Genomic DNA, 19,816 nt, shown 5'->3' on the forward strand with positions numbered 1-19,816 from the left:
CTCCATTAGCGTTTTTAAATGTCGTTTTTTTAATATTTAAATTATAAAATACATGGTCATTCGTATAGTATTAACTAGTTTAAATGGTAATAATAAATACAAATTCATCGAGAATATTAAAATCAGATTATCTACAGATATTATACTTGGTAAGCCAATATGTCTTCTCAACATACATTGTCAAGAAAGTATGGATCATATTATGTAATATTCATGTTTACAATCAGCCTCTTATAATGGTACGGATCTTCTGAAGCAACGCCTTTATCGGTCCAATACAAGTGAACACCAGCGAAATGAGAGTTATGGCCTTCATGCAAATGGGGAGTGTGGATCCATCTTTGTGTGCTCTTTTAAAGAAACCTGTCTCATAACCATAATATTGACTCAGTAGCGCTAGTACGAAGCAAGCGAATCCGATCAAGTTGTGGAATGTGCGATTTAATAATGGACGGACATAATGCTTCAATTTGAGTTGATAAAGCGCAGTCAAACCCGTTAACCAAGACACCAAGCAGAGAATGAATGTGGCGAAACCTGAGTAAAAGTGAAAAATTTGAAAAATTAATAATTTATACTTATTATGAATTAATAAATAAAATAGAAAATAAAATAAAAATTGTTTCTCAATCGCTTACCCAGTTTGCCATGTGTGCTCGTTAGCAGGAAACCCTTCTGTATGCATTTATATAGAGTACCGCCCATGCCCAGTCCACCGCCTGCCAGTTGCAGCACCCAGTGTATGGTGTGTTTCTGATGCCGTTTGTAGTGTGACGTTAGCGGGTTGGCATTGTAGTGTATCATCACCGCTTCGGCCATCAACAACGAGTACTAGGTGAATAGAAATGATAAGTGGGTGGATTTTGCGCAGAGCAATGAAATTCATAATGCGTTTGTTGCATACTTTTAGGCATATAAAAGTGGATGACTATTTTACGCGATCTTTTTTAAGCGCTAACCAAGTACAGGGTGTGAATTAAATGCACTGCTACATAGAAGAGACTTAAACTTTTCTGTATATACCCAATGAACATTTTTGTTGATTCTCAAATTGAGATGCGTTTGGGAATCAGTCTTAATTTCAAATCTAAAATTTTTGTTCTCAAATGCATTTTAATTTAAAAACATAGCCATTCTCAAACTAAAAGGCACATTTTTATACTCTCGCAACAAAAGAAACACTACAGAAACACTAAATTTTGTAGAAGAAATAGCAGAAGGGAGCTGTACTCAGATTTTTTACAAAATGTAAAATGGGCGTGGCATCGCCCACTAATGGGTCAAAAACCATATCTCAGGAACTACTCGACAGATTTCAATGAAATTCGGTACATAATTCCTTCTTGACATCCTGATGACACATGTAAAAAATGTATGAAATCGATTCATAACCACGACAACTTCCCATATAACTCAATTTTGAATTCCATCTGATTCCTTTACTTTATAATATATACATAAGGAACCAATGAAGATAGCGGAATAAAACTTTACACAAATAGTGCATATCATCTCTGGCTTCACTTGAGAAAAAATTGTCGATAACGGACTATAACTTTTCAAGGCCCCTGTTATCGAACATGTTGAACTCTGCGCATAAGGGTAAATTTTAACCGAAAATATGGATAAATCTCTCTGATAATTTAATGTAATTCAGAGGAAATTGTTTTCTTCTAATAGTGTGTCTCTGTTCCAAAAATAGTCTTGGATATAGTGTACCTTGCTGGTGAAAATGAATGAAATCGGTTCATGAATTACCTCAGCCCTCAAAATGCCTAATTTTTGTGTAAATTTGTATGTTATCTTAATAAAATTTCTTCAATAAATTGCGAGAGTATAAAATGTTCGGTTGCACCCGAACTTAGCCTTTCCCTACTTGTTAATATAAAATTTCCCTTTGTTCTCAATTTGAGAATGTCAAAATCTCAAACATTGTCTCAAATATGAATCGAGAAAATATTTTTTCTCAAATTGCAAAATGATGGAAACAAATTTGAGAAATAGCCTTTCAGAAATTTGAATTAACCTTTGAAAAATAAATTAAATATATTTTATTAAGAAAAATCAATTACTACAATACCGATATCAAATAAGAGAGTTTAATAAAGTCTGAAATCAGAAAAAACTATCAAGGGAGTTGTCAACTATTCATAAATATTAATTCTGTAAGGAGTCCCTTTAAACGGTTTTAGCAATATGGACATGAAGTTTCAGAGATTTATGAAGGACTTACGATAAAAAATATTTTTCAGAACCTGTTTAGAAAATTAAATTCCATAAAAAGGACTATTTAATCAATTTATTACAATACGAAGGAACACCGTTTTTTGTCCCAATTTTTGAAGATTACTCCGTCGAAAATTATAATTATAACAAGAAAATTCATTATTGCAAATATGGGCTGCAAATGGAAGGTATTTGCGAAATGTTTGATAAACAGAGATAAATTCAAGAGTATTCTATATATCACACATCAGTTATCACAAGTAATATTCAAATTGAACTAAATACATATGTATATATGAGAACCCATAGAAATTTCACCGAAATCCAGAGATTCATCTAGCAATACATTTTTGTGAAATATTATTCAGAAGTTTATAGAACCTGGAAATTCTGCAAATTCGAATTTTCGACCTCAATAAAACTTCTTTCTCCTTAATAACTTTTATTAAGTGCTAATTATTTCAGCAATCTAAATTGTACCATACTTTCAGATTTCATTTAATATTCTCCGATTTTTCGTAGTAATGTTTTTCATTCACATTTTAATATGGGTTATCTGTGAGGGTTTCCAAAAAAAAACAAAATATGCCAAAATTCCCCACTTAACTCATAGTCTCATTAGGTCACTTAGGTTATCCAAGTATATTGCGTTTGCAAAAATATTAAATATTATCAATCCAAGGGGCGGTAAAACCGCAACATAACATCACATGTGTTTAAATAATTAGTTTGTTAGTTGCACTATACAAAAAAACTAACACAAACGAATGAACAAAGCTCACATATCCGTGCTTTATTCACTACACTACATATTCAGGTAAATCACTTTGTTCACTTACTCCGAGTGTCACCAGCCACGCATGCAACGAGGTCTTCTGCAAGCCGGTGCTGAGGCACAGCCAGTTCATGTAGATGGTTACAAAGCCGATGCACATTTGGTTCAAAATAAACAGAAATGTTTCGAGGCGCTGAAATGCAACCGACTTCCATATGGACTTCTGTCCGGTGGACTTCTCATCGATGTACGTCTCCATTCTACTGTAGGCGTAACGTGGGTAACGTGAGTTTCGTATTTGAAAACGCGCTGCGGGGGAAGCTTTACTCGCAGCTGCGAAGAGACTTGAAGTGTAAGTCGTCACCGGGTTGGAGGAACTCTGATAGGCGATATCGTGGCCACTAGCTGCCGCGCTGTCACTGGAATGATACTGCTCCGCCGACTGGTCACTGCCGATGTGATCGCTGTTCTTCTCGCACGATGCCAGTGAAGCTGCGTCTATGGCAATGGGTATTTCCGCTGTTGTCGATTCTTGACCGTTAGTTGTCGCCGCGCGATTCTTTAACGTTGTGCTGCCATAGTCGCTGTGCTTTGAACTGATCGTTGCCTCGAGGCGTTCCGTTGAAGTCAACATTTTTTGTGTAGAATGCATTCGCTCGTATTTAAATTTCTATGTACGAGTATGTGTCTTTTTAACGATCGTTTATTTTGATAATTTATTTATTTGTATTTTTTATTTATTATTTTTTTTGCTTTTATTTCATACTTATTGTTTTATTGCAGCGCTTAGTGTTCTGTCCGTCTGTTGTGCTTATCAATTGAAAATTTCAAAATTGACGTGTAAAGTAATTCGAATCCCAACAACGTCATGGTGTGTTGATAAGATGTGAGTTCTGGCATGCTTAAATTCCCAACATTATTCTAAGCAACAGTCAGAATAATTTAATTTTGTAGAGAACACCATTTATCTGAGTTCGTACATATTGATAGCTACAACACATACTTCATTCGAGTGGGTTGGTCGAAGATTTTAACTATCGACGGGGATCTTTAACTCTAAAAATATCTCTAATATCCTCTTTTATCATAATAACCAAATTTTGCTGAATAAACTATTTATAAAATATCTTCTTAGTGCCCCTTCCTAGTGGGACTGACCTCAATGTTTTAAAGGTTTCGAAACACTAGCTCCTGAATACGCAAGAAAATTAGATCATCTTAAAATAATTAATAAATAATGTCTTTGTATAAAATACTTTATTTCAATCAAAAAAAAAAAAACTCATTCCACAAAAATCGAATATTGTCTTGAAATTCTCAAAATTTTTAAATATTCCCTAACCAAAAAAAATTTTTTGAATTTCTTCAAAGCTCTTTCTTGAAAGTTTCCATAAATGTTCAAAATTGAAAATTATTTTAAAATATATATTTTTTTTAATATTTTTTCATAAATTTGTTACACAGTGTATGCCTACACACACCCATCATATTCTACTGCATGAGAATTGTAAGCTTTTCGCGTAAGATTTAGCTGTTTTTTATTGCTTTTTGTCATACTAAAGATGTCACGTTTTTTTATTGTTGTTGCTTTGCAAGTCAATATAACGAAATGAATACAATTAGATAAAAGTAATTGTGGACGCTTCTGGGAGTCGAATATCTACAGACAGATGATGTATGTATATATAAACATTGGCGTCTACGAGATGCTATATAATTGCTATTATTGTTGTTGTAGTTGAGTTCTACGAAATGGGCAGCTTTCGAGGCGTCATATGCTAATATTGTGCTACATATAAATGAAAGGAATATACATACATACATACATACATCAATGCTCTCTGTATATCGTAGTACATAAATTTGCATATTTGTTTATCCAAATGCGAGGTGTGTTCAAAAAGTAACGGGAATTAAGATTTCCAATTGCCCAAAAGTCTATATTTTACTGTGTTACTTTTTGCTATTTTCAAAAAATAAACAGTACCTTAAAGAGCCATCATTTTACAGACCTAAACGTTGAAAAAGCTTAAGGCTTTCTCAAAAATTGAGTTTAAAAATGTTTCGACGTTTAGAAGAAGCGCTGACATAAGTCCATAATATCGATTGGATACTATTTTGAAGGAAACTACTTTAATGTAGATGAACGAAAAAATATTTTTCAAAAAACGAAAATTCCCGTTATTTTTTGAATACACCTCGTACACAGTTGGTTATCTAAAAGATCTCTTGATGTTTTTCAAAAACCAAAAATTCCCGTTATTTTTTGAACACACCTCGTACACAGTTGGTTATCTAAAAAATCTCTTTATGTTTTTCAAAAACCAAAAATTCCCGTTATTTTTTGAACACACCTCGTACACAATTGGTTATCTAAAAGATCTCTTGATGTTTTTCTAAAACCAAAAATTCCCGTTATTTTTTAAACACACACCGTACACAGTTGGTTATCTAAAAGATCTCTTTATGTTTGCTGCTAACTTGCTAATTTCGTACAATATTATTCATTCCATTTCAATATGTAGTTGATTTGGTTTTGAAATTTCAAATAACATATGTAGAGGAGTCTCACTATTTTTCCAACAACCGGCGCGCGCACATCGTTTTCCGGCATTTCGAATATTCGTAATTTTAAATGTGCTTGTGATATTGAAGGAAATCTCTTCGAAGTGTAGTGAAAGGTAATACGTTGAATATTGGAATATTTTTGAATTTCTTAAAAAATTTTGAAAAAGTGCTTTGAGTTTATTTTATGAAAATTTACTATTTTTGAGACACTGTGATTTAAGAACTTTGGCTCATTTCGTGAAATGACGCACAGGAGTTTCCAACAAATTAAAAAGTTCTTGTTAAGTGACAATAATAACCAATTCAGTTTGCCATCACAAATTTTAGTTTGAAATATGTAAATAATATTATTATTAATATGAGCATATGCATCTATTTCTGGCATAATAAGAATTAGATGATAACAATTTGCACTAGTTGGAAACGTTTATGCACTCCCCACACACACACACACCCCCAGACATATTTGCTGGATTGTGCAATCCCATTGAAATTCAACAAGTGTGCATATAATATACCTAAATATATAACAAATATGATTCCACAAATCCCATACAAGTGATATTTCCACAGAATTTTTGATAAGCTCGACCGAAGCTTGAGGATTCTTCACATTTGCACGCAATAAAGAGCACTCTTTGCACGTGTTTGTATCAAAAGTGTTGATAATGAAATTGTAGATTTTTCAAAAGCGGAGCAAATTGCATTTACAGTACACAATGAAAACACAAAGAAAACTTGCATAATATTTATTAATGTAAATATTAGTTATCCACCCGCCGAGACTGTCGCGAGAACACTGACAAATGAGCAATGCATCGTACGCCAGCCGCCGATCTCTCTCTCAGCAAAAGGCACACGATGCGCGTTTTTGTTAACTTTATTAATTAAAATCAAAACGGGTTTTTGCAAAATAATAACAAGAATAAAGCACATAAACACACAACCATACACATAAATATACTATGTAAACAAGCAAGCTTACTGACATTATACAAATTCTACAGAATTCAGCTGAGTGGGGATCTCCCGCCGCCACTTGACGGTGTGCATCACAATTCTTTTTACATTAGGTGTGTTGCGATTGTCAATATTATTGAGAAAAGATGAAGAAAAATGAAGAAGAAAATACCGTAAAGTTATTCACCGTGGGGGTTTAAGGAATATCGCAGGGATCCGAGGCTTGTTTACCAATATAATGCTTAATATTGGCCTAAAGATCAATCCCAGCAAACATTTAAGTTAGACAATGATTATATAACTCCAATCTCCAATGTTGGAGAACTATTCGTTAAACAATAGAGAAACATATTGTGCTCAAATAACAGGGGATATCATTATCCACATAGATGTGGAGCTACATATAATGTGTTCAGTCATATTCCTAAAACAAACTATAGACAGTATTCTCTAGTAAAAGCGGTATACTTTTAGTAAAAACCGTTAGTCGTTAGAGGACTCTCCCATTTATCGAGTAATAATATATAATTATGTATGCATGTGATTGGCGTTGAAACCGTTTAGCCGGCTATAGCCGAATCGATGATAGCGCAGCACTTCTCTCTTTCCTCCGCATTTGGAGATCCCAAGTGTAACCAGGTCGCTCTCCACCTGGTCCCTCCAACGGAGTGGAGGCCTTCACCTTCCTCGGCTTCCTCCGGCGGGTACTGTATCGAACACTTTCAGAGTTGGAGTGTTTTCGTCCATTCGGACAACAAAACCTAGCCAGCGTAGCCGCTGTCTTTTTGTTCGCTGAACTATGTCAATGTCGTCGTATAAATCGTACAGCTCATCGTTCCATCGCCTGCGGTATTCGCCATTGCCTATGTTCTGAGAAACATATTGTTCTCAAATAACAGGGGATATGATTCTCCATATAGATGTAGAGCTTTAGATGAATGTGTTCAGGTTGGGACTACCACAGATTTCATATAAAAAAATGAAATGAAATGAGTCCTCAGTCGTTAGAGGACTCTCCCATTTATCGAGGATTGATATATAATTATAAGTTGTCGTTTATAGGAAAGGTTTTGTCATTCAAGAAAATACTAATCATCCAAAAGTATGATATCAGTCAGAATTAATCATCTAACAGTCTAAAATTATAACAACTTTTAAATATGAGCTTCTAATACTAATGGCTAAGTTGTTAATGTTGCAAATATCACTTTTAGGACCTAGCTTTAAGTATTCGTTAGATTTTGGATGTTAACCTATAAATTCATATTATTTTCTTGTTTCTTATTTCACTCTTAAACATACATATTTAAATCTATGAGCACTTGTTGGCGATATTGGAGCGTTTCAACCGCAAAGGTTATTGCAATTTCTTAACCTTTATAGTTCAGTTGCATTATCTCCTAAAGCTTATAAATTAATGCATTATAATCTAGGTCTTTTACTCAAGGCAAATTCACATACAATATCTGTGGTTTCTGTTTTACATTTGTTGCTCTTTGGCGGCAATATTGTTATATTAGTAAGGTAATTCAATATATTAATAAGAGTAAGGAGAGCTAACTAGGTATAGACTTCTATCTAAACTATAACAGCCCCTTGTAATTATTGTTTGTAACTAGCGTGATCTTCCAGAATTTATTAGTAGGGTCGAAAAGCGAACGCCCGAACTTAGCACTCCCAAACTAGTTCAACTTGTTGTTGAAAGTAATATAATATAACGTTCGAGAGGAACAACTCGATGTAAGATCTTGATCACCCTATTTCTACACCTACTAAGTTGGTGTGCCTTTGTTGACAATGATTCACGTTTAGTAAACAACAACTAAGCTATTCTTTTTAATGATTAATCAAGTAAAGTGTATGTGTAATATGAGCAATTACGAGCTGAGAAAGTATTAACCTCAAAAACTGGTTTACATGCACGTGCTGGTTCAATAAAAAATAATAACATAAATGTTCGCAAAGATCAAGGAGATTGGGTGTGAACGTATATGCTTCTGAACTTACTTTTAGTAGTGAGAGTAGTTCGTCTCTCTTGGATTATAGTTTTTTTAGTCATTTTTCCTACTCATTGTCACTGCTTTTAGGTATATGTTTCTATGATCAATGAATTCACTTGATAGTCAGTGTTTTATACAGGTTTCATATCATCAGAGTTTCTGAAATTATTATTTGCTTAGTCAGCGAACGGAAAATCACTTCTCGTTATGTAGATCAAGTTTATATCTATGTTAATTATGTTATCTCTAACAATAAAGCGACAAATGTTGCGAGGCCCATAAGTTGCTTTCGGTTATCAAAATCATAAGAGAACCATTAAGATTCCTTCCTTGACAAGTGAGTAAGCTCCATTCAGAAAAGGTTTTAACAACTGGTCGACGTGTCTGCCGCACGTTTTTTGATAAGATAACAACATCCGTATCGGGGTTTCCTTTGCTAATCGCAATCGTTAAGTAGCACTAAAAATATGTATATCAAAGGCAGGGGGTGGTAGAATGATGGAATTTCAAAATATTCAAGATACTCGAGTGTTAGATGTACAACTTGAGATAAAGGCAATTTATGCACTCGCAGACATACGCAAATTGCAAAATTCCTGAATTAGCATTTCGAAACGAATTGCAAAACTGTCACGTAAAGCAGAAATGCAAAGGAAAAAGCCACGGGCGGACTTCAATTGCTTGACGGTTGAGATTAAAGATTTTTTTTTATTTTGGGGTATAAAGTTTGAAGATCCGGGAGCTAGAGGAAATATTGACCTGATTTTGACCATTTTTAGATCTACTTATCTGAAAATAAATAAGTATTTTTTGCTTGAATTTATTGTATTTACTCCAATTGTTAAATTCTGTTTCTACACACATGATTATAATACACATATAGCAGCTCAGCTCTAAATATGGCTTTTGAGGTCTCTAAACTAACTATACCGTTATACAGTTTTAGCAAACAGAATTAATTGCGTGTGCTTGTCTATATGAAACTTTAGTACAATTCAAAGCACTGGTCGAAATAAAGTGATATATTTTAGATACACAAACAATTCCACATACAAACATATATATATATATATAAATATGTTTGTAATGTTAAGAATATAGTTAATTTACTTTCAAAATACCGTTTACTCATATAATGCGAATGCAATTTGACATTGACGGAGTATTTTGCCTCCAATTTTTTTCTTCCATGTACTTATACATATTATGCCTTTTGTTTAATTTTCGCAATAATTAGCAAATTTCGAAAGTGTTGTACTGGGCACTTGTAAATTTATATGTATAATATATTTGCTTATAATTATTGAATTGCTATCTCACGAAACATATGAGCTTATGAAAACGATTTGGCAAAATCATATGCACAAACATACCATCATAAGTTAAAATGAAAAAATTAAAACTAAAATCGAAAACTAAATAATAGAGCTCTTTTGAGTCCAAATAATTATATATATCATATTATTTGCTGTAAAGTAGATAAGTTTAGAAATATTTAGAAAACCTCGAGACCAAAATAGGTACTTTTCAAAAATGTTATAACCGTACCAAATTTTGACGGAATTATATATAATTGAGCTCTTCTTGAAGGAACAAATAATAAATTTAGTAATAAATGAATAATATTTTTTTAATTATATACAAGGTGTGTTCAAAAAATAACGGGGATTTTTGTTTATTGAAAAAAATAAGAGTGCATTCATTCATCTCGGCTATAGAATAGTTCCCATTCGATAGTAGTACATACGTACGCTTCTTTCAATTGTCGAATACATTTCTCAAACTCGATTTTTGGGATAGCCTTTGGATCCTTTAGCGATGATGTAAAACGAAGCTTTTACCAAACGGAAATGTCAAACTCATATAAAACGTCTAACCTTAGCGGGTGCTACCGACAAAGTAAACAATGAATACAGCTGAAAGTTTTATAGTATTTCTGGAGCATGTATTTGTATCATCTAAATTAAAAAAAAATTGACAATTGGACTCTCTGACCCGCGAAATTCGAAATTTCAAAATTCCTGTTATTTTTATACCCTGAACAGGGTATATTAAGTTTAATAATGTAAATGTAAACATAAGGAACCAATGAAGATAGCGGAATAAAACTTTACACAAATAGTGCATATCATCTCTGGCTTCACTTGCGAAAAAATTGTCGAAAATGGACTATAACTTTTCAATACCCCAGATATCGAACATGTTGAACTCAGCGCCTAATGATAAATTTTAACCGAAAATATGGGTAAATCTCTCAGATAATTTAATGTAATTCAGAGGAAATTGTTTTCTTCTAATAGTGTGTCTCTTTTCCAAAAATTATTAAATTGGGTCATAACATCTCCATATACCTCATTGTAGGTTTTTCAAAAATACGGTGAGCTTTATTCCGCATATATGTATTGGTTAATATATGAGCTATCTTAGCAAAATTAAGTGAGCGTATCCTCTTGGATATAGTGTACCTTGCTGATGAAAATGAATGAAATCGGTTCAGGAATTACCTCAGCCCTCATATACTATATATGACGATTTTCGTTATTCTATTAAACTTTATGCCGAATTTATGGGTAATTTGTATGTTATCTTAATAAAATATCTTCAATAAATTGCGAGAGTATAAAATGCTCGGTTGCACCCGAACTTAGCCTTTCCTTACTTGTTTTTACTTACTTTTACTTACGTCTTTAGATTTGCTTAAACACATAGTTACTAAAAGAAATGCACCTTTGAAGGGTATATTAGCTTCGGTACAGCCGTTAGTTAACGTTTTTTCTTGTTTGAACACACCTTATATACTGTTCCTTTAATTTCTATGCGCTGTTTTCAATTGTGTACAATTAAAATGCAGCAGAGACTATTTTGTGTTGTGAAGGCTTTTATAAATTTGTTTAGGTTAAATCTAATGACTAAACGTAAACTTTATACCTTCCTAAGATTTCAATCTAATTTTTGATGTTGGTACTGGTATTACCCGATAAATAACTCTGGAAATGAATTTTAAGAGAAGCTTTTCATGTCGGAATATCATTATTGACTTTTTCACATTTCCTAATCTTTGATAGCTAAAAATTAACTTAATAACAGAAGTCTTAATACAATTGCCTAGAGGAAATAAAATAAAGCTTAGATCAGCAAACTTAAGGCACGTGAATTAACCAGAATATACGAGTCATCACTTCGTACCCAACTACACATATACAAATAAAATTGATAAATATATCCCGATTTTATTTTTCTGTGCTAATTTGTTGCACACTTTTGCTTATTCATCGAAATAGCTTGGGGTTTACCAATGCCGCGCTCACTGCTCGCAACGAAGCTGACTTGTGACGTCACTTGGTAGCGCGAAATTCTGTGTTCAAGTTTAGCCGATTCTTTGAAACTGTTTCATGCATACAGCATGGTTGTGACGGCAGTGAGCTTTTCAAATGAGGCAAAATTGTTGCTTTTCATTTCTTATTTTTTTGTTATACATGAATTTAAAATGATTATTTGTGGCTTGAAAGGAGCGCTTAGCCAGCTCAGTCGTGTTTCAAACTCAATAAGGGGAAGTCGTTGCTGCGCGAAAGCGTTTAAACGTGAATAAAAATTATATTTGCGGGTGCTTTGTTGGTGTAACAACAAAAATACTGTGATATAAGCAAATAATTTAGTTTAAAATTGCGGAAAATAAGGGTAGATTGCCAAAAAAGTATTTACTAGAGGAGTCAGTCAGCCAAACCAGTGGTAAGTAGAAAGGTTAACCTTGCCTTCGATTGTGCAAAAACAACAAGTGATCGTGCTGTGGCGCTTTAAGTGTGTGCTTGGTAGACACGTGCATGTTATAGAATTATATTCATTGTGTTGCCAAATTTGAAAGTAATTAGCAGCTGACGATTGTCTAGATACATTAAGGAAGTGTTTAATCGACGATCGCTGATTGAACACAAACTATTTGTGTGTGTGTGTGCGCGCGCTTAATTATATCCGTATACGGAGACTAAGGTATTAATGAGAATACAGAACTGTGAAAGCTTCCAAGGTTGGTAAGGTGATCAATACAAGAGAGAAAGTTCCGTAGGGATATTACAATGAATGATCTATTGATGTAATATTATTGATATTGATTTAAAAAACAAATGTATATTCCTTTAAAATAATATTAAATTAATAATTTATTATTAAAAAACACAAGTACACTTAAGCTGCCTTACAATAAAGACAATAAATACATACAAATATTGCAGAATAATATACATAATACTTATTAGATCTTCACTTTCGAGTTACTTCCTTGAGTGCCACCGATATACACTGAGCTGAGCATTTCATTCAAAATAACTCGTAATTTTCTGATAAAGTGCCTTCAGCGGACCAATTGAAGTGAGCACTAGTGAGACCAGTGTTACCACTTGCAAAACATTGACGAAGGACCACAGTATGCTGTGGTGAAAAAACTCATAGCCGTAGTACTGCGCAAGTAGTGCCGTGAGAAATGTGCCAAAACCTACCACATTGTGGAAGCCTTTATTGAGTAAAGGACTAAGTATGCGACGAAGGTTGCGCGAAAAGAGCGCGCTTAAGCCTGACAGCATGCTGATGAGACAGAGTATAAATGCGGCGAAACCTGTTTGGAGACATAAAGTTGCACAATTATTAAGAACTGATTCGCATATAATATTTCTCACCTAAACGATTGTGTATTTGATCCATTTTGAATTTCACTATGACAATCATAACAAGACAACCGGCAACGCCACAACCACCGCCGAGCGTCAGCAGCACCCAATGAATGTTGGTTTTCGATTTACGTTTGAAGCCATTCGTCAGCGGATTGATGCTATAGTGACACATTATACCCTCGGCCATGAGCAGGGAGAACTACGTGGATTAAAAAAAAAATGTATTCACTTTTGATATCACTAAAGGTTCAACAAATAAGTTGGCTCCTTTGTTGAAATAAATTTACAGTTTGCTTACCCCAATGGTCACTAGGAAAGCGTGCAACTGCATGGTATCCATGTCTTGGTAGATACATATCCAGAACATATATATCGTCACGAAACCAATGCAAGCCTGGTTAAGCACCCAGATTAGAATTTCCACTCTTTCCAAAATCTTTGCCCACAGCGAGCTTTCTTTAGCATCTATTGCAACCATTTTAAACTAACTAAACACTTTGCTGTTTTTTTTGTAACAAATATAGATTCTTCTTCACTTAAAAAAAACTGAAAATTCGGTTTTTGCAAGGACTCTCGCGCAGCGACACTGTATGGTGACTGATGAGGCGCAAAGTTAATTGATTTCTCAACTTGTGAAAAGGCACAATGGCTTTTAAATAAAGTCTTAGGTGGTTGTCTGCTCACGTACGTGATTAATTGAAGACTTCGATTAAATAATGATAGATATTAAATAGCGTATATATATGCATATATATTATTGTTATTATCATTTTTTTTTGTATTGTATTGTTACCATTGGCAAGTAGCCGTGCTTATCAAAGATTTCTAAGATAAAATTTTACACAATATTTGCTTTCGAATATGTGCGATACATATAGACAAATATATCGACACTCGTACTAAATGAATATTGATAATTTGCAATGTTAAGGACGTTATCGCAATACCTGAAAATCGCATTAAATCGTTAAATATATCACTAAATTAATCCCCAAATAATTTAGCGGTGCATATTTATATATAAATAATGAGTGTCTGCATTCATTCCGATTGTGTGTATATTATTTGAATAGACTGTATATTTCGATATTAAAAACCTGGAATGATAACAATGTTGTTATTGTTTATACTACAAAAGAAGCAGGCTTTAGCATTTTGAGGATAGACAGAGCGCTTAGCGAATACCAGAGGGAAGCAAACAATTTGTCATACATTTGTGTAGGGGAGTGGTGGAAACCTAAATTTGAAATCATTTTTGTGGTAGGACGCATTCATAAAATATTCACTGCAACACCAGGTGTTGGAGTGTTCGCTACATACAATTGGTGTGCATAGTTTAATTTTATGAAAATTTTACTTTTACTGAATACCGTGGCTGCATGACTAATAGTTTTGAACTAGAAAATCAAAATAGTTAACATTCTAAAATGAAAAGTCAGCACCAACGGCCTTGGCAACAGATTTTTGAAATCAAAACGGTTTTTATTTCCGGTTTTGTTCGAAGTGTCTTTGGTCTTTGTCAGATTTATTTTGCTTACGATCATGCTTGAGAGAAATTTCCAATGAAGGTACGATAGTCATACGGATGTTCACTAAATACCGTACTTTATACATGTAAATGTGGAATAAAAGGTTGTTATGTTACCGTTACTATGCACGAAAATTGTTTCATACTTTTCTCGTTCGTTGTACAGTTACATTAAGAATGTGCATAGTAAATATTTATATGTGCAAAATCAGTTTAGTGGATCTTTCTTACTGATAGTGTCGAATCAAAAACTTTTTTTGTTAAAATTTGTTTTCAAAATTATTGTAGGTGCATTAACTTAATGAATTATTAAACATTTGATTACATTTATTTAACTTTAAGCCTAAAATGCCTCGTGGTACTAGTTTATCAGCCGAGGAACAAGTAATAATCATTGGAATGCTTGAAAGCGGTTCCAAAATGGCTGTAGACCAAAGCGACATCGGAACTGTATCTCAAAATTTCTTTAAAACCCCACTACTTATGGTATAGTGCGACGCAGCGGACGAAAAACCACATTGATGAGCGGTGCGAAAGGATGATTCGACGGCTAGTAGTTGCGGACTTTATAAGCAGCGATCAAAATATGAACCTAGTTAAGACAGAAAATCACAATAAATATAATTTTTCCAATTATACATAAAAAACAGTTTCTGAAACACACCTCCATGGCACCTAAACAACGCTAAAGAAAGACACAATAAAGCACATTTGAGGTTTGCAAATAAATACCAATTCTTTGCCGATGAGTGTTAGAATACAGTCTTTAGTGACGAAAAAAAGTTAAATTTCGTCGGCCCAGGTCATTGCAAGAAATATTGGAGAGATTCGCACAAGGAACGACGGTCCTACTACAAGCGATGTTTTGGAAGCGGTATCTTGATTTCATGGGCTGCATTTTGCTGCTGTGGAAAGCTATCTACTTGTTTTATATTCACTCAAATGAATGCTAATATCAATGTAGATCTTTTGGACAGCGAGTTAATAAAATTTGCAATATTTATGGCATATAACTGGACATATCGAAAGGATAACGCTTCAATCCACACGAAGAACATCTTTAACGACCGGAAAATTCCGGTATTACAATGCACAGCATTGAGTTCGAACCTAAATCCTATTGAGGATCTCTGGGGGAACCTCTCTGCTCCTGTTTTCCAAAACGGAAAGCAGTTTGAGACAGTACGTCACCTTAAATTGGCCATAAAGCAAGAATTTGCCAATATTTACATAACTATTCTACAGTCAGTAGTTAATTCTCTGATTAAGCGGCTTAATTTAGTTTTAAAATATAAGGACAATTCTACTGACTATTAAAATAAACATTTCTTTCAGTTAAACTCAAATGTATAGGCTTTACTGGTAAAAATAGTAAAATGCACATATAAATATTTACTATTAGCCTAAACTTCAATTATGTTTTATAGTTTAAAAAATATTTTTAAATTTGTTATTTTTTTTATTTTTTATATCGTATACATCAATTATAACAAACCTGCATACTCAGAAATATTTTGCAATTTTGTAATCTTTAATTCTTTTTGCAAAAAGTTCATGCACATATAATTATTTGACTGAGGTATTTGAAATAAATCAAAATTTTTTTTAGTTCATAGTTTCTTATGAGTATGTATGTATGAATATGCGCAAATGCAATGTCTTATCTTCTTATCTATTTAACCGTCTAACGCCAAGTAGTTCGGTACACTAGTTATTACATATCGATATGAGAACTAACAGTTATCTCATTTTCATTTCAGCGTCAGTGTGGAATCAACAGTGGTGAAATCGAAACATACGGTTTATTAGATTTGGCGAATTGGAATAATAATTTAATTACTAATTAATTACTAATAAACGCACAATGGTCATCAGCAGCTATACGTGGAATCTCGCCAATCAATGCTTCATTTTGGCCATAACCGTTTGTCTGTCGGTGAAATGTGCGCAAATGAAATTCCAAAAGACCGCAACACATGCCTTTCTCTGCACGCTTGGGGTAAGTACATACATACATATGTCAATCAATGGAAATTAACTTAGCTGATCATGTACATAACTGTACCCATTCCCTTGCAGTTTGTTTTTCTCTCCGCTGAGGGCATGATGGTGCGTTGCAACAACAACTGGCTAACGCGCTCCTTGCATCCGAATACAAAGACAATGTTGCATTTTTGGTTGCAACTAATCGGTGGCATTTTAGGGGTGGCTGGTACGTTGCAGAAATCGCTACCTAAAGAACACCATTTTCGTTCGTGGCATGGAAAACTAGGTATGCACGACGATACGAATATATACAAACAAACTCCGAGTCATTAATCATGGATTATTTACAATTTTGTTTCTAGGTTTAGCTGCCTGTGTGTTCTTTGTGATCAACTGCCTCTCAGGCTCTTTGGGTCTATATTCCTGGAATTATCGTCAGTATGTGTCGCCGTTTGTGAATGACTTTGTACACAATTTTCTTGGTTTGCTAACATTTGTGACTGCAATGCTAGCGCAATACACCGGCTATAACACAGGCTTCTTCCGCCGCAACTTAAAGGAGCATGAAAAGTTCTATAAATACCTAACGGCGGCCGTTTTGGTGCTGACTACATGGGGACCATTAATGATATTTCTGGGGAAACTTTATTAGTTTTAGATAATATTTAAGGATTAAGCAATAAGTCTACCTTTTAAAGGATATGTGATTGTACAAAGTTCGAATTTAGAAGCGTGCTTGTGGCTTAAATTATGAAATAGCTAATGAGTTTGTAATTTTTTATTTTGTAGCAATTGTATTTTATTAGTTATCGTTGTTGAGCATTGTAGTGGTTTCTGTGTATAAGATCTAAGCTAACTTGTTCATATTTTTATTTTACTAAAACGATAGTAAACTAACCTAACAATTGAAGAAAAAAATATTTTAATGAATTAATTAAATTAAATGAGAGAGATGCTCATATGAATGATACTAATATGAATTTATGATATTTAGAATAACTAGACAAATTATTTTTAACACATTGAGTGCCAAGGGGTTTTGACGAAAACCTTCCCCGGGTGCCTAGCACATTTTTTTCTATAAACTGGTGTAAAAGTAGAAAATATTCAGTTCTGCGCCAATTCCGGATGATTTTATGGTTTATTTTGGATTATATAACGGTTTTTTTTGTCGCATGTTTCCTTACGACATGGCACTGCATGATGGAATTGCAAACGTAAAAATCGATGTCGTACGAAAATGTGCGACGCGATTTTTTTACTATTTCTTATTTTTTTCTTTTTACACATTTTATTTAAATTTTTTATCATATGGCTAAAACTGTTTGCGAGATCTGAGAATCTGATTTGAAAGGTCAGGGTCGATCTTTATATGTAGACAACTTTTACACAAGCTATGAATTGGCTCGTTCAATGCTAGATCAAAAAACACATGTGGTCGGTACACTCCGTGCCAACAAGAAACATTTCCCAAAAGAAGTTATGGTTGCTCCTATAAAGAAAGGCGAAGTAGTGGCTAGAGAAGATCCCTATGGTATAGTTGTTCTAAAGTGGAAAGATAAACGCGACGTCAAAATGCTATCCACGAAACATGCCCCGATAATGGTATCCATAACAGATGGAGCACTATTTATCCTGCACAATCCTGCAGAGCCTTCAACTAGTCAAGGAGCGAGACGTAAAAGACGAGCAACAGAAAAGCCACTGGCTGTGGTAGAATATGGGGAAATCAGGCATTGATCTTTCCGACCAAATGGCTTCATACGCAAATACCCTTTGCAAAGGGTTAAAATGGTACCGAAAGCTGGGAATTGAACTTTTACTTGGACTTACCGTGGTATATGCCTATACTGTGTATAAAGCAGCTACGAATAGAAACATTAATATACGAACATTCCGTGAACGCGTTGCTATGGGCCCACTAGATCTCGCATCCCCGCAGCCTGTATCGCAATCATATATTATCACAAAAAGAGTAGATGAAAATAATAAAACCATCCGACGTGCTTGTGTTTTATGCTACGCTGAAGCAAAAAGAAAATTTAGTCGAAAGGAAGCAAGAAAGAATATCAAAAGGACAACTACGTACTGTCCGCAATGCCCCAACACTCCCCAATTGTGCATTGATTGCTTTCCAAAATATACACATCTAAAAAATTAATGTAAAAAATCAATGTAATTGAAGTTATCATATCCTAATTTTAATTTTTCAATATCTTTTTTATACTTTTCTTCCGAAATATCGAATGGGTTCCAATAAGTTTTCAAAATTAAAAAGAACCTCCGAGTTTTTATCATAAAAACCGCAAAATTGAAGATATCTCTATGAAACTTGGACCAAAATTTAGGGCAAACTTTAGGCTACTAGAAATACATTTAAAAACCAACCAACCAGCGTCAACCAAAAACACATGGCAATACCTAAGGCCAGACAATGCCTGTCGCACGAAAACGTGTAGCCATGGCACTCAATGTGTTAACAAAGCCTGTTTTCCCTTCCTCCACATAAATGCTTGATCCAATGTCCAATAAAATGACAACCCTGTTGTGTACAGCTACCATATACGCTCGTATAGTAAGCGTTGGGTCACCAGGTACAAAAATGTACATTATTCATGGCGACCGACTAGTAATCACAGACAAATAAGCAATCCAGTGTTTATTCATTTTTACTATCTCTAACTGGCATACCTCTTCTTCCAGTATATAGAATTGTCAAAATCAAGCTATTGGTCGTGAGTGTTATTGGTTCTCGTACTCGTACAAAATGGCGCGAGTAGCGCTCTTTGAGCACGGAATGGGATGCACTCCTAGCTACCTACTCGTAAGCAAAAGTAATACACCACAGTAGATCTCAAAGTATAATAAAACAGTTTTCATATTTTTTTTACATTTTTATTTTATTAGAACCAAACATTCCTTTATGGATAGGGTTTATCGTAGTTGGTATACATATATATATATATAGTAATTGAGAAAACCATTTTAAAAGCCATTTATAAAGTAAAATGTGATTGTTTGGAAAATGTATATATGTATATGTAAATAATATGAAATATATGATATAGTATATGAAATAAATGAAATAAGAATATATATATATATATTT

At 33.9% G+C, this 19,816-nt stretch overlaps 3 protein-coding genes across 4 annotated transcripts; 1 reads left to right on the forward strand and 2 right to left on the reverse strand.

The window, feature by feature from the left end:
* Positions 1 to 10: 10 nt before the first annotated feature.
* Positions 11 to 6,364, reverse strand: LOC105211424 (uncharacterized). Its single transcript, XM_054227772.1, has 4 exons — positions 6,126 to 6,364; positions 3,066 to 3,811; positions 639 to 831; positions 11 to 537 (listed from the first exon to the last, which is right to left on the reverse strand). The coding sequence occupies exons 2-4, from the start codon at positions 3,651 to 3,653 to the stop codon at positions 224 to 226; spliced, it is 1,095 nt and encodes a 364-aa protein (XP_054083747.1). The 5' UTR covers positions 3,654 to 3,811; positions 6,126 to 6,364; the 3' UTR covers positions 11 to 223.
* On the forward strand, positions 5,445 to 19,768 carry LOC105211425 (uncharacterized). Of its 2 annotated transcripts, none has more exons than XM_054227775.1 (4): positions 5,445 to 5,682; positions 16,482 to 16,720; positions 16,801 to 16,993; positions 17,070 to 19,768. In XM_054227775.1, exons 2-4 carry the CDS (start codon positions 16,586 to 16,588, stop codon positions 17,357 to 17,359), a joined length of 618 nt encoding a protein of 205 aa, XP_054083750.1. In that variant the 5' UTR covers positions 5,445 to 5,682; positions 16,482 to 16,585; the 3' UTR covers positions 17,360 to 19,768. The 2 variants fall into 2 exon arrangements, with proteins under 2 accessions (XP_054083750.1, XP_054083751.1); XM_054227776.1 differs by lacking the exon at positions 5,445 to 5,682 and adding an exon at positions 12,040 to 12,258.
* On the reverse strand, positions 12,685 to 13,894 carry LOC105211426 (uncharacterized). Its single transcript, XM_011182833.3, has 3 exons — positions 13,492 to 13,894; positions 13,200 to 13,392; positions 12,685 to 13,138 (listed from the first exon to the last, which is right to left on the reverse strand). Exons 1-3 carry the CDS (start codon positions 13,669 to 13,671, stop codon positions 12,840 to 12,842), a joined length of 672 nt encoding a protein of 223 aa, XP_011181135.1. The 5' UTR covers positions 13,672 to 13,894; the 3' UTR covers positions 12,685 to 12,839.
* Positions 19,769 to 19,816: the final 48 nt, after the last annotated feature.

The sequence above is a fragment of the Zeugodacus cucurbitae genome, chromosome 3, assembly GCF_028554725.1.
Source record: "Zeugodacus cucurbitae isolate PBARC_wt_2022May chromosome 3, idZeuCucr1.2, whole genome shotgun sequence".
In the NCBI taxonomy this organism is placed as follows: Eukaryota; Metazoa; Arthropoda; class Insecta; order Diptera; family Tephritidae; genus Zeugodacus; species Zeugodacus cucurbitae.

What these genes read in the sequence shown, in the direction of transcription:
- LOC105211424 (XM_054227772.1), bottom strand. Translation starts at nt 3,653, where the DNA reads ATGCATTCTACACAAAAAATGTTGACTTCAACGGAACGCCTCGAGGCA. An exon ending in CGTGGCTGGTGACACTCGGA is followed by an intron (nt 832 to 3,065) that starts GTAAGTGAACAA and finishes CTATTCACCTAG; the next exon opens with TACTCGTTGTTGATGGCCGA. An exon ending in GAGCACACATGGCAAACTGG is followed by an intron (nt 538 to 638) that starts GTAAGCGATTGA and finishes ACTTTTACTCAG; the next exon opens with GTTTCGCCACATTCATTCTC.
- LOC105211425 (XM_054227775.1), top strand. Translation starts at nt 16,586, where the DNA reads ATGGTCATCAGCAGCTATACGTGGAATCTCGCCAATCAATGCTTCATT. An exon ending in CCTTTCTCTGCACGCTTGGG is followed by an intron (nt 16,721 to 16,800) that starts GTAAGTACATAC and finishes ATTCCCTTGCAG; the next exon opens with TTTGTTTTTCTCTCCGCTGA. An exon ending in TTCGTGGCATGGAAAACTAG is followed by an intron (nt 16,994 to 17,069) that starts GTATGCACGACG and finishes TTTTGTTTCTAG; the next exon opens with GTTTAGCTGCCTGTGTGTTC.
- LOC105211426 (XM_011182833.3), bottom strand. Translation starts at nt 13,671, where the DNA reads ATGGTTGCAATAGATGCTAAAGAAAGCTCGCTGTGGGCAAAGATTTTG. An exon ending in CTTTCCTAGTGACCATTGGG is followed by an intron (nt 13,393 to 13,491) that starts GTAAGCAAACTG and finishes TAATCCACGTAG; the next exon opens with TTCTCCCTGCTCATGGCCGA. An exon ending in TCAAATACACAATCGTTTAG is followed by an intron (nt 13,139 to 13,199) that starts GTGAGAAATATT and finishes GTCTCCAAACAG; the next exon opens with GTTTCGCCGCATTTATACTC.